This window comes from Balaenoptera musculus, chromosome 3, assembly GCF_009873245.2.
Source record: "Balaenoptera musculus isolate JJ_BM4_2016_0621 chromosome 3, mBalMus1.pri.v3, whole genome shotgun sequence".
Classification (NCBI taxonomy): Eukaryota; Metazoa; Chordata; class Mammalia; order Artiodactyla; family Balaenopteridae; genus Balaenoptera; species Balaenoptera musculus.
The window spans coordinates 131,235,537-131,250,516 of record NC_045787.1 but is presented as its reverse complement, the minus strand read 5'-3'; the positions used below and the strand labels follow the sequence as shown (position 1 = coordinate 131,250,516).

The window sequence follows — 14,980 nt, the reverse complement described above, 5'->3', positions numbered from 1 at the left end:
CCAATAATATCACTTTCTCCTATTTGCTGAGCAAATCTGTATATTAACTAGGATGATGTCTCCTGCTTCTCTTCTATTTCACACTCCTGACTCATGTAATTAAAATATAGCAGGCAGTTGATACACAGGAAGGAGTGTCTGTATTAAAAATACCTTTTCATAATCAAATTTAAGCACTCATCTTATTTATGATCTGTCTACCTTAATAAATCAACTAATACTTCATTTTAAAAGCCATATAAAGCTCTATTAACCCATCTTTATACACTTTAATGTAAAGTGACGGGCTATTCATAATTTTTTTCCCATTCATTTACTCAGTAAATATTCTAAATATCTACTACATGCTAAGCAACATATTTAAAGCTGTGGATATAAAAATGAATAGTTTAAGGTTACAGTCGCTATAGGGGAAACAGACAGGAAAATAAAATAGCGCCGTACTGCACGTCCCCCCGCTGCAGGACACCAGGTGCAGCAAATACAAAAGAGGGAGTCTTCACCTTAACCTGGGAGGACTTCTGACAAAACATAAGAAATAAGAGAAAAGCTTAAAAAGGGCAATGTTTATCGAAGATCAAGTGCAGGTGTGATTTTCAAGTGAATTTCTGACCTAGCGGGAGGGAAGTTCTGGCCTGGCTGCTCAACAAGCAGGACTCTTGACTCCATGACTTCGCCCACTCAGGTCACAACTGATAAGGCATCTCACGTGACATATAAGCAAGTACAATGTGGTGTGCACAATCTACTGAGCCAGTGCAGTTCCCTCTCTGGGATTTCACCTGGGTAACAACAACAGACTGGGGCAGGTAGAGGTGGGAGCTGAAGGGGAAAGTCATTACAGAGAAAAGGTCAAAGGCACATGCATGTTGAAGATGCAAGGAAGCAGGAAACCTGAATAAACACAGGAGGTAACTGGTAGCACCACAAAGGTAGAGGGATCCTGGTGTGCCAACAGAAACAAACGTTCCAGGGCAAGACCAAGGCCACGTGGTCCAGGAAAGCCAGAAGGTGGGCATCCCCAGAGCTGCCTTTGGTTCCTGCCAGTGAGGCTGTGAGGTCCACTCATGCACCCAGGAGACCCCCTTTCCTGTTCCCTCTGCGTGTGTATCCTCACTCCCCTCTACTTGAGTTAGTTTGACTGGGTAACGGTGCCTCGAGCCTTCTCCAAACAGATGATGTATTAGTGTTCTGAGTTACGGAACACACAGCCCATTCTCCCTGGCTTTTACTGTTTTACAATGTGTCCAATTTACAAATATTAGAATGCTTTCCTCTGACCCTCAGTGGATCTTTATCTTACTTTAGGGTAAATAAATCATGTTTTAGACATTGCACTGAACAAATTCAATTTGTCTTCGTGAAAAATAGCACTTGGAAAATGGGCAACGTGGTGTACTGATTAAGCGCGTGGGCTCAAGAGCCAGTCTCCCTGCGACCCTATCCCAGCTTCATCACTCACTAACGGCGTGACCTTGGACGAGCTACTGCACTTCGTGGAGCCTCCTATTCCCCATCTGTAAAATATGGATAACAGTGGTACCTACCTCATAGGCTTTTTATGGGGATTATACAGGAAAATTAAAAAATTCTGGACAAGTTTTTATTAAACAAGTGGACATTCATTTCTTAAATAATCACAAATACAGTGGTTTGAATTTTGTAATTTTGATGAATGGCAAGAGAAAGAGAAGTTAGGGGATCTATTAAACACAGGTATAGCTAGCTATAATTTATCAAGGAACTATCATATGCCCAGCACTGACCAGGTACTTGACATCCATCATCTCATGAATGTGGTCTGCACAAAACTGTCAAATGTGTTTGACAATTCACAAACACATATTGAAAGCCGACTGCATACCAGGCCCTGGGTCATGCCTACAAAGATGAATAGAACGTAATCCCTGCTCCTGAGAAGTTCCCGGCATGGCTGGAGTGCTGAAGCTGGGGCAGGCAACCTCGCGTCTACTTTGGTTCAATCATCTGCAAAATGAGGATGTGTGAGGAAGTGACTCCTTAGGTTCCTACTTCATCTAATGATGAATAATTTCACACTCACTGGACTAAGACATCATGCCACCTACTGAAAATCCCCAAACCTTTTAAGTTTTTCCACTTGTGCTAAATGACAGTGTAGACGATCAGTACTGCAGTATTTGGGGAGGTCTCTGAAGCCAAGTTATTTGGATTGGGCTGCTGGAATGCTCTGTCAGAAGCATCAGCCCTCTAGAGAGTGAGATCTCACATGGTCAAGGCGAAGTTCAAAAGACAAAATTGTAGTGTTCAAACCGGAAGATGCCTTGCAGTCCTCAAGGACACCTGCTTCAATGCAGTCATTTCTTTACTGAGCCCCAGAGGGAAAAGGTGATGTAGTTCATGGCCCACTAGGTGTCCAGTTCCTTGACACTTGCGCTAGGGCTTTCTGCACTGCCCCACGATATGTCACACAGATGAATAAACCAGGCTCCACACTCAGACTGCTTGGATTCAAATCTCTACTCTGCCACTTTTTAGCTGTGTGATCCCAAATCCAGTTATTGAGCCTCTCTCCTCCCTGTGAAGTTGGTATCATAATAGTACCTAGCCACATAAGGATTAAGTTAGGTAATACTTATAAGTTGCTATGGCATAGAGTCTGGTGCAAAACGAGCCTTCAGTAAATGATGATGATGGTGATGGTGATGATGACGATGATAATGGCAAACACTAACATAAGGCACTTACTGTGTGCCAAGCTCCATTTCTAAGCACTTTACACGCATCGCCTCATTTATTCTTCATAACAATCCTATGAACAGGTAGGTATTGCTATTACTCCCAGTATATTGCAGCACAGAGAGGTTGTGAAATTTGCCAACGTAAGTAGCAGAACCAAGAGCATGTGTCCAGAGTCTGCGCCCCTAACCACTGCCATGTGGTATGGGGTCTCGCATGACTTTCTGTTGCCGGCACGGACTCTTCCTATGGGTGAGTGGCTGCTATACGTACACGCTTAACGTGCATTAACTCATGGAGTCTCCACACCAAACTGTGCCACAGATAGTATTATTAAGTTTATATTAAATGTTTACATAAACATAACAAGGGGCTAAAACAGAAGGTGAAGGCAGTGAAGGGAGAGGGTCATCGGCTGCAGTGCAAAGAGAACTGAGTTAAGGACTGAACAGCCAGAACTACTGCAAACTACTCCAGGCAGGAAATGTCAGTGGATGTCTCGGCTGGGGGAGGGAAATGTGTGATCGGAGAACACGGGGTGGGTAACAAAGACGATGAACCATTCTGGCAGCTTCAGAGTTTTGTTGAAAAGCCAGGTCATCGCAGCAGTTATCAGGAGCAGGTAAAGCGTGGTGGAAAGGGATGGGCTTTGAAGTCAAGCACCCGTTCTTTTACTTACTATCTGTGTCTTCTAGGAAGTCACTCAACTTCTCTGAACCTTGGGTTTTATTTTACTAAAATGGAGATTATAATACCTAATTTGTAGAGTTGTTTGGAAAATTAAAAGAGAGATTTTTTTTAACTGCCAAGCACAAAGACTGGCACAGAACACACTTAATAAATTCTAGTCCTCTTGTAAAGTACAGTGTGTGATAAACTAGGTTAACCTACAGGTGTTTATAACACAGGTAAACCAAACACTCCTCCAAGTAGGGAAAAATAATAAAGAGTAGGAGAGAATAATGCTGTCCTGATTAATAATGAACACCAGAATAATCTGCTAAAAGCAGAAGAGAGGAAATACATTTTTCTTCTGATTTACATTTGGGACAAAGAAAACTTGGTTGGACGTTTTTCCAGATTGCTATAATGTAAGGACTCTTCCAGCATATACCCCTGGGGATGGCAGAAAATGCAAGTCTGACAGAAAAGAAAATTCTGGATGTCCAATCTTGGATAAATTGCCAAGTCCTCAGAAACACTTTCAGATGACATCACTGTCTTGGTTTGTCATTACTCAGAGGGTTTGATTACAGTGTGAGCATTTCCAAATGCCAAATTATCAAACATTCCAGGTGTACAAAATAATCACCATTTCCTATTGACAATCCTTGCATAAAGTGCTTAACTGTTATCACATTGATTTCCTATGTTCGTTCACCCCACCATCACCAATGTAACATTGGTTAATACCGCATTCTTTCTCAAGATCTTCACTGTCAGTAAATTATTGTTTGTGGAAAAGAATTATAATTCTAAAAGAATGTGTATTATACTGTAATTGATAGAGAATATGCTTTTAACATACAGGGAAAGACCAATTTTCTGACACTTCAGCTCTATCTGCTTAAAAGCATTACTGCTATAAAGCACCAATTATGGCTAACCATGGCATTATTCTCACTTTAGTAAGCAGTTGGTTTCGTAAAGCTTTAAGAACTCTCAACTATGGCAATCAATTTAGTTAACTACAGGAAATGGCCTATTTCATATAGATTATTACCTTAACATCATATTGCTCCCCAAGGTCGCATACATTCAGAGTGAACTGTCACTCAATATACATTTACATAGACCTCTCACTATTAAGCCTGCCAGATAAAGCAAACTCGAGAAGCCATATTTATACAATATCACGGTTATCAGGGTTTGAGTTCATATTCTCCACCACATCCACCCTCAAATCTTTCAGGTTCTATAAATTAACTTTACCCCAAACTAGCTAAAAATAATAAAAATAGCCCCAAACAGGGAATTAGGGGGATTCGCGAGTCCCAGCTAAGTTCCCAGTGGGAAGGTAATGAATTCTATCCTGTTTTATTTTGGTCCTACCATCCAACCATCTCACCAGCCAGAACCCGGGGGTATTCCAGAATGTCTTCCAATCCCTCAACTCTTACATCCAAGCAGTAGTTGAGGTGTGTTGCTTCCATCTTTTAAATGTCTTTTGAATCTTTACTCTCCATTCTACTGCCCTAACTACAGTCTTCTCCTATTTTATATGACAATACAGAAGGTTTTCTACTTTAAAGCTTTTGAAATACAAAATAAAAACATCACAGAACATGCATATCGACAAAGGACAACTATGGTCCCTTGGATTTAAGACCGAACAAGACTCAGGACACCTTTCAGAGCCCCAAACTCTGAGAAACTTTCTCCATTATATTGCATCCTCACTTGGGCAAGTATCTAGACTACAAATCTGATCACATCTTTCTCTCTCTGCTGCTTAAAATACTTCTCTGAAGTCTGCTTGTCTATAAAGTAAGTCCACGTTCAAAAAGTGTTTACCTACTCTGATTCAGAAGTAGAAGCTAATGTGCTCCAATATTCTAGAACATATTATCTTAGACCCCTACAATCCCATGGAAACTGACCTGTATCATCTTCCAAACTTAATATTGCAATACAGAAGCTTAGTTTCCTAGCGTTTACTGCAAGTATTAAAAAGTGAGCCATTCTCCATCATTAAAAAGCCTACAAATAATAAATGCTGGAGAGGGTGTGGAGAAAAGGAAACCGTCCTATACTGTTGGTGGGAATGTAAGTTGGTACAGACACTATGGAGAACAGTATGGAGGTCCAGCAAAAAATTAAAAATAGGGTCACCATAAGATCCAGCAATCCCACTCCTGGGCATATATCCAGACAAAACTATAATTCAAAAAGATACGTGTGCCCCTATGTTCATAGCAGCACTATTTAAAATAGCTAAGACATGGAAACAACCTAAATGTCCACTAACAGATGAATGGATAAATAAGATGCACATATATACAATGGAATACTACCAAACCTTAAAAAAGAATGAAAGAATGTCATTTGCAGCAACATGGATGGACCTAGAGATTATAATACTAAGTGAAGTCAGAAAGAGAAAGACAAATACCATATATTATCACTTATATGTGGAATTTAAAATATGACGGAAATGAACCTATCTATGAAACAGAAAAAGACTCACAGACATAGAGAACAGACTTGTGGTTGTCAAGGGGAAGGGAGTCGGGGACGGATGGATTGGGAGTTTGGAGTTAGCAGATGCAAACTAGTATATACAGAATGTATATAGAATGGATACAAAACAAGGTCCTACTGTATAGCATAGGGAACTATATTCATATCCTGTGATAAACCACAATGGAAAAGAATGTAAAAAAGAACATATATATATGTATAACTGAATCTCTTTGCTCTACTGCAGAAATTAACACAACATTGTAAATCAACCATACTTCAATAAAAAAAATGAGCCATTCTGATACATTGTTTCTAACCATGGTTTACAGAATCCTCAAGAGTCAAGTACCAATAGCTCCTCCCACGAGTGAAGAATGGAGGCCCACGGAAAAGAGATGCAGCCCTTGCTATGCTCAAAGTTCACTCTGCCTGGGAAACACACATAAAAAGTATTATCTGGAGTGATCAGTATAATAATAAATACATAAATGGGGCTACAGAAGCATGAAGGAGGGGTTGTACCAGGCACAAAAGATGGAGAAAAGCAGCCCAAGAAGGAGAAATGGCCTGAATAAAGGCAGGAAAGTTTATCTATGCACAGGGTGTTAAGGATAAAAATAAACTTTATAATTCAGGAAAGGCATATATTTGGATTTTCTATTCTATTTTGAATTTTCACATGAAAACCTTACTCTTAATTGTGTTATAGTCACGTTTCCTTATCAAACAGGAGTTCTTTTTATTGCCAATGTAATTACTTACTTCTGCCATCACAAGAGGAAAGGCAAGTGTTTTCAGGGCAGCAGATTACTGCCCACTATGCCATCACTAATAAGAGAAATTATAATATTTATACTGTTATGATCTCCAGGAAAGCTCTAGGGAAAAACCTCAGAATAACTCCAGAAATCATTTTGCCAGGATTTTCTTTTCATTTGAACTTCAACAAGTAAATGTCCAATCTGTAGAGTGGTCCTAAGTGCAAGAAATTCTTCAAAGCAGCATAAACACAAATTCTTTTTAAAAAAATGTAACATGGCTACACTCTCGTTTCCATTCTACGCAAGCAGTAGGAAAGAGAACTGCCATCCTGAAAATTGAGGAACTGCTCCATTAACCATAGTAATGAGCTACCAGGTGTAAACAGACAGTGATAATTCCAAAGACTAATTTTACTCTGATGTTTCAACCCCTAGCTCACAAAAACTTTCTTAATCACTACTAAAATTTGGGAAAACTTACTACTTTGGACTCTATCCCATCTTTCTCCTTGGATTATTTACTCAAAGTACTCGTAAGCTACAGATTACAGAAACACAGTTATCAAAATAGAAGGAAAGCATACATGATGGATCATAAAGGAAGGAAAATGCCTCAAAAGTGGATTACCAGCCTCTGAAGAATTGAGATCTAAAAGAAGTCAATCCCCACATGTAATCTGAACAGCAATGTTTTTTCACCAAGATACCAGCTTGCAGGTTATTTTGAATCCTATTGCCATCACTTTCCACATTTCTTGCCCCATGCTTTCCCTTCCCCCAAGGAAAGCTAAAGAAAACCATGTGGTTTTACTTACAATTGTGAAGTTCATGACTTTGAGAATCCAGATGGTCATGGCCAAGTTCACCAGTATTAAAATCATCAGGAGTAGGACAAAGAAATACAGGCATCTTTTCCGCCAGCCATAAATCCCCACTTTGTATACCTGTGGCCCCTCGGAGCTGGACATGGTGCCCCGGTGGTGGGTGTACTGTTCCTGAGGCATCTGAAATAAACGAGGTGAGAGAGAAGCACTCACATTAAACTGCTGAGAGAGAGAGAGGAAAAACAAAGAACGGAAAAAAATCAACTGATGAAGAGAAATGGCTGACTGCTGTCTGTATGTTTCCACCCTCCTGACAACTCTAAAAAAAATCTGTTTCCCCTGGACAAAAGTGCCTCCTCTGCACGCTTGCATGAGCTCTCCCGTTTCATGCAGACATCTCTCATGATATGTACTGAGACAGCCACATACATATCACAGGAGGAGAGGGACCCGTAGGAAGCCATTTTCCAAATGATTATTAGAATTCCAACATCTTTGTGAGGGAGACACTCAAAGTCCTCAGGGTAAAATTTAGACTTCACCTGAGAAAATAAATTAACCCCAGCACTTCTTCATGGTGGTATAATACTACTACTTAGGCAACTGATTTGGGGGAGGGGGAAGGTAAAATTATCTCAAACGCAATCATTCTGTACTGCCAAAAAGTTAGTGGCAAAAGTAACACATTTGATCTTCCCTCCATTCCAGAGTTCAAAGGGGTGCTGATGGGCACATAGATTAAGCCTCATTTGACTCAGGGATCTTCAAAAGGTGATAGCCTGTGCTTAAATGCTTCCCTTGACAGAGATCTCACTACCCTTTCAAGTAGTCCTTATGAGTTAGACAATTCTAATTATTATCAACACATTTATTTAATAAACATAAAAGAGGCTCAAAGTCAAGTAAGGCGTGAACATGCCTTCCAGGAGCTTGCAGGCTAATGGGGAGAACAAACTAGTCAAACAGTGATAATAGCAGAGTGAGATAAATTAGAAAAAAATATCTGCCAATATTAAGTAATATTCGAATCCCCTTTAAAGTAAGGAAGCTTTCCCAAACCCCCGCTGTTGACACAAATTATCTTTATACTAGCACTGCTAATTAGGTACCAACACAAATCTAAGTAAACTTATCACTTCTATAAAATTCTCCAACCAAAACAAGTTTTAAAATTAAATACAAACAAAGCTGCCGACGCGTATCATTCAAAATGGGAAATAACTGACTACTGAGAAGAATGATGACTTGCAAAACTGAACAGCGTAACGTGGTACCAAGGGCTTTAGCACAGCATCTTCCGAGCAGAGCATCCCTACTCTGCCATGAACCATGTGACAACACGGCCTCTACTGCTTTTCTCCAAATGACTGCACGAGCTTTATTTTGGGATTTTTACCTCATTTGGCCCTCACGTAGGCAGACTGCATTCTCTAGCAATAAGGCCTGTCTCTGCTTATTTTCAACTTAGTCAATAGCACTTACATTAGTGATACATGGTGCCAAAGTGACCATGGTGACAAACAAAATGTCGGCCCTAAAATCATCTCCTTGGTTATGAGGTCACCTTCCAGATGGTTCAGAATATACTTATTGTACGGTTTTTAGGTAATCACTAAAATGCACACATAAAAACTAAAAATCCCCCAGAGAACTCATGGCCTTTAGGCATCAGTGGAATTCCATTTGAAAAACCAAGTAAATTCTTACTTAAGGTCAACTCAAATGCTCAGTGAAGATCTACATACATCTACGTCATTCTGAACACTCTCCTAGCACCAAAGTCAGGCCCTAATATGAGTATATGTTCAAACATACGTGAGTGGAATGAATACGTGAAAAAAATGAATGCATAAATGATGAATGAACGAATGATTTCCCTTCCCCTGTGAAATCTGCTGCCATCTGGGTGTGTACAAAAGTCCAAGCTAAACACCAGGGGGAACTTCTTGTTTGTATCCTTGCAAATTTCCACTTCAGTCTCCCAAAGCCCTGGCTTCCCAACCAAGCAGTGAGCTTCACACTATGAAGGGATCTCAGTTGTATTACTCAGCCCCTTACAATTCTGCAGATCAGGGCTGTGTTGTAACAACACGGGAACACAGCAATGTCATCTCTCACTGACCTTTTCACACACCAAGATCAGTAAGGGAAAATAAATGTCTTACAAGTCTGAAGGAAATTAGGCCTTTCTTTTCCATTAAATCATATTCTGTAAATTAAGGAAATAATCACAAAATCTTAGAATCCTATTTGCAAGATCCTTTGATTCTAATCAAGTAACTCTATGAGTCAGCTGACTTAAGACTAGAGAAGTTGACACACTTGTGCACGGCTCCAGGGTTTGTGGCAGGGCAAGGACAAGAACTGCAGTCTTTGACCCTTGCAGGTGTGAAGAACAGTGAGCAATTCTTGACAAATGAGTGTACAGAAGCTAGCGATATTGCCAGCACACCAGGTGCCTTTTCTCTGACATTTATCCCAACCAATGGGGGCATTACATAATTTAGCAATAAAATGGAAATGACAGGGTCAATAAATATTTATCAGGCTGTGGATATGGACATCATACGTGTGATTTTTTTTCATACACAGATTATTTGAACTTGACAGATGCAATGATTATCTCCACTCCGATTTTGCGATCCTGATGTACATCAAAGGAACCTGTGGAGCTTTTAAACCATCTACACTCAGGTTAACTAAATAATAATCACAAGGAATTTTTTAAAAAGTCCCCCAGATAATCCTAAAGCGTAGACAAGGTTGCATACCACTGATCTAGAATAAAGTCTCAACCCTGACAACGCAGCAGAACCCAAAACAAACTTTTAACAGATACAGAATCAAATTCTGAGCTCTACAATGGAATTGGAAAGCTCCCCAGGTCATTCCAGGCATTTGGGACAGCTTATCTTAAAATGCCTTTTTTGCTGTTGTTGTTATTAAGCCAGATACTTCCCTGGCTGCTGCTGCTGCTTTTTTTTTAATTGACTTTTATTGAAGTATAGGTGACTTACAATGTTGTGTTAGTTTCTGTTGGACAGCAAAATGAATCAGTTATACCTTTTTTTTTTTTTCATAATACAACCATTTCAAGGCAAAAATCTTGAAATAAATTCTAGAGTATAAAGCAGACCCGCAGAGCTCCTTTGCTTAAAGCAAGAGTGAGGGCTTGGCCACCCTTGAAGCACTTCTACAGAACCTTCAGACTCTAAGAAACCACTGACTTTCCCCCCCATGTTAACTGACCAGCTGAGGAGCTCAAAGACAGTAAGGGGAAGTAGTGACCTTTCAAGCCACACAGTGAATTAGAAGCTGAGCGGGGATCAGAACCCAGATCGTCTGATACATGGTGTAGTGGCTGATTCTGTATGTCATGAGGGCCCTTGCACCTGCACCATACTTCCTGCCTACTTTAAGGAGTCACATAAAACAAAACATTCCAGTCTGCAATTCAAGGAAGGAAGGAAGGAAAGACAGAAGGAGGGAGGGAGCGAAGGAGGGAGGGAGGAAGGGAGGAAGGAGACCATTTTGTACAAATGATTATAATACAAAGTGTTGACATCACTTATATGTGGAATCTAAAAAAAAAAATGGTGCAAATGAACTTATTTACAAAACAGAAATAGAGTCACAGATGTAGAAAACAAACTTATGGTTACCGGGGGCGGGGGGGAAAGGAATAAATTGGGAGATTGGGATTGATATATACACACTACTGTATATAAAATAGATAACTAATAAGGAACTACTGTAAAGCAAAGTAGTCTATTACTCAATAGTCTGTAATAACCTATATGGGAAAAGAATCTAAGAAAGACTGGATATATGTATATGTATAACTAATTCACTTTGCTGTACACCTGAAATTAACACAACATTGTAAGTCAACTATACTCCAATAAAATTATTTTTAAAAAAAAGAAAAAATAATACAAAGTGTTGCCAGCCAAACAGTATGGTAACAGATACATCTGTTATAAATAATCCTTCTTGGAAAAAGAAAATTTAGATAAGCTGAGTACATTAATTTTTCTAGTCAAAAACAGAAACATGTTGAAATAATAAAAACTTAAGAGGAAAGACAGACTCCAATCTGTGTTTCTTTTTGGTCCTTCCTGGGAGAAATCTGTTGTATAGGGAATAAAGTTGAAGTTTCAGGTCCTCCCTCATCCAAGTCCCTTCCTTGGCCCCGGAAGGGGCCCTAGTAGTGTATTAACAGCATCATACATTTTTGTAAAACTCAACTAAAGTAAGATGAAAAAGACCTTTTCACCTTCCCCTTATGTTGCGTGGTTTTGGAGGATTTACACGCATTTTGAAGGTCCGAATAAGAGGAAGTTGAATTGGGGGTTCACATAGTTTGGGTGCAGTGGTATGTATTTACATGGTTTGCAGACACTTCCCTGTAGAGGTACATTATGCTAGCTCACCTCGTATAAGAATGTCTTCCAGGAGTTCTCCTTCCATCCTTGGCGCCAACTCACCAAGCATGCTGTCATGAAGGTACACGACCAAAGGACACATTGCCATGTAAACATGTCCTATGATGGCCAGCACCAGAAATATGTGGGTACTAGAGGAGCCAGAAGCTAGGTGGAAATTTTTTTTCTAATCATCAGTTACGTAAAATTTCAAGTGTAGAATTCAATTCTCATTGACACCCAGTCATAACAGAAATTCTCTCCTGTCAAGAATATACTCAATGCAGCACAGAAAATAAACGTTCCCCACAGATTTTCTTTTCCTATGGAGATCATGGAAAAGAGAATTAATCAGAATTCTTGTGTTTTCAGGTTGTGTGCACCGTGTGTCTGAATTCTGTACATAAAATTGCATGCTTTATGCTTCACAACTATCAATAATTTAAAAAAAAGTTTTACTGAAATCGGCATAGGAGACAATTATCTTTCTATTGTCTACAGAGAAAGTGGTAGCACCAAAGAGCGGTCATATGAAGAGGCAATCAAAGGATATGCCACCAAAAACTGTAGGAAAAGTATGTCAGATAGTTAATTGTTAATATTATTTTTTCTGGATTTTATGATAGGTTAGCTTTTAAAAATTAATAATTTAATTTCCTCATTCTAAGTACACAGTCATGTTTTTTTAACTTGAGTTTGTATTTCTAATTTTTTTAGTTTTTTCCTTAAATCAGCCCCACAACTTGTTCAAGCTTCGGGCTTCACCAAACCTGGAGAGTCCTCTGGTCCCTCCCATAAAGAACCCCAAGTGTACATCAAAACCTCACTGGAATATCATCATAAGACGTCACTGCCTAGCTGAGCTCAATGAGAGGTATACTTATCTATGTTCCACTGGGAGGGATTTTCAGACTTTTGAATGTGTCAGAACCACCCTGGCAAACAATAAGTGCAATAAATGCAGATTCCTAGGCTTCACGCCAAGGAATAATTCAGTAAGTCTGGGGTGCATCCGAGAAATCTGTATTTTTAACAAGCACCAAAATTGATTCTGGATATAAAAGGCCCAAGGACCACGTTTTAAGAACGTGAATTTACATCCAACACAAAAAAAGCATCCTTGGTCCATCTTTGCCTCTACTTGTGTTATTTCTCACAGGATTACCCATCTTCCTCCCGTACCCTAAATGGATGCTTTGCCATCCCTCACGTTTTCACTGCATTCCTACCCTGGAGCTTTCATTTCCATTATCCTCTTTCAGCAGTATATTGAATATTATGCTCTTTGCAGCCTTTGGTGCTTGGTTTTTAAATCTCTTTGGCATTAAACAGAATCTCAGCTTACCTTTATAATCCTCTCCACATGCTGCCTAACTTTAACTCTTATTGATGCCCAGGGTTTCCAGGTCCTTGGCAAATGCTAGAGACCTCAAACTCTCATCTATCTACTGAAACGGCCCATTCAAAAATCACTAGTGATGTCCCTGATCAAAATTCAATGTACTCTTCTTAACACCCATTTTCCTTGGAACTTCTGAAGCTTTGCTCATTGCCAACTTGCCCTCCTCCCCTGGAAATTTTGTCCTTCTTTGATATTCATGACACTTCTGGCTTCTTCCTTCTATCTTAGATTACTGTCTATCTTTCCAAACTCTCCTCTCTGCCTCTTTCTCCCAAGTTCACATTATGAGTTAACGTTCTCTTTCTCCCATCTCAGAGACAATGTCCAGTGTCATACTTTCATTTTGTACTTCTATGAGAATTAAACTCAACTTACCACTTTTACTCCAGTTTCCATCTCAAAGTGGACCTATCTAAATGTCTTTCATCCGTCTACTCTCTCATCGAATAATTATTGATTGTCAATCAAATTCCATATACTGCGGGAAGGGTCTCAAGATACCACAGGGAAGAAGAGCTAACTTGCCTTTATGAAGCTCACAGGCTGGGTGGTGGGGGACTATGTACAGTAAATGCTTAGAGACAAAATGAAACATGTGAAGTATCTACACTGAAATATACCTGGTAATGTTAAAGAGAGCATCACAGGATGAAAAGTATTTTATATACACTCATCTAGAGAGAACTTTATAAGGATGTAACATTTACGCTGAGACTTGAAGGACGAGAAAAAGACAGGAAGGTGAAGGTAGGGGCAAAAACCAAAACTATCTCAGGCAGAAGAAGGAAAGCAAAGGCAGGTGCCCCAATGCAGACAAGGCCTGTGTGACTGGCTGTAATGAGTGAAGCAGAGATGGGAGTGAGATGAGGCTGAAAAGTTGACTTGAGTCAGATGATGCTGGGCCTTGGAGATTGTAGTAAGAAGTTCAGATGTTATTGAAAAGTCATTGAAAACCCACGGCAGAATCTGAAACAAGGGAGTGATAATCTGATTTATAAGAGTATAGCAATGCCTAGACCACAATAGGTGCAGAATAAATATCTGTCGTTTGATGTGATTAACGCTCTTATTTTTTCCCTCCCTCTATACCAATCATGCATCAAAACATTCTCAAAAATTGAATAATTTAGCAAAAGTGAACCTTGATCAGTATAATATACTCCCTAAGACGCTAACTTTTATCTGTGGCAGTGCACCAGGCAGGTAAATTTGAAAACAGAATCTTTCTAAGCAAATACACCCTCTTCTTGAGAATCACAAGACAACAGTATTTTCCATCAGTCATTGGGAACTTCTTACAGTGTCATACAACATATTTTACAGTGATATATGCCACCTCTCTGAATATATCCCAAACTCTTCCAAGTATTTAAAACTTCTTTGAACTCTAGTAGCACCTAAACAACGGATGTGTGTGTGTGTGTATGCATCTATGTAAGTATATGTAATTACGCATGTGTATGTATAATTATATATATATATATATATATACACACACACAATTGCATGTATTTGTTCAGTGAATGAATACAAATCAAGCCAATGCTAAATTGCAAAGCATATCCTCCAGTAATAAGTAAACAGCTATAAGATCAGAAGCAAAGGAATGAAAACTTACACACCTTGCCTCCATTTCCTAAGGCACATGCAACTATGATATATTGATGT

The 14,980-nt window shown here is 39.4% G+C and overlaps 1 protein-coding gene across 1 annotated transcript in view; it reads right to left on the bottom strand.

Annotated features, from left to right (window-relative positions):
• Window positions 1-14,980, bottom strand: part of SGCD (sarcoglycan delta) — a 418,508-nt gene that overhangs the window by 388,934 nt on the left and 14,594 nt on the right. Inside the window, exon 2 of the mRNA XM_036847060.1 lies at window positions 7,478-7,666. Within this exon, the coding sequence (XP_036702955.1) occupies window positions 7,478-7,666 (189 nt within the window). The remainder of the gene's footprint in view (window positions 1-7,477; window positions 7,667-14,980) is intronic.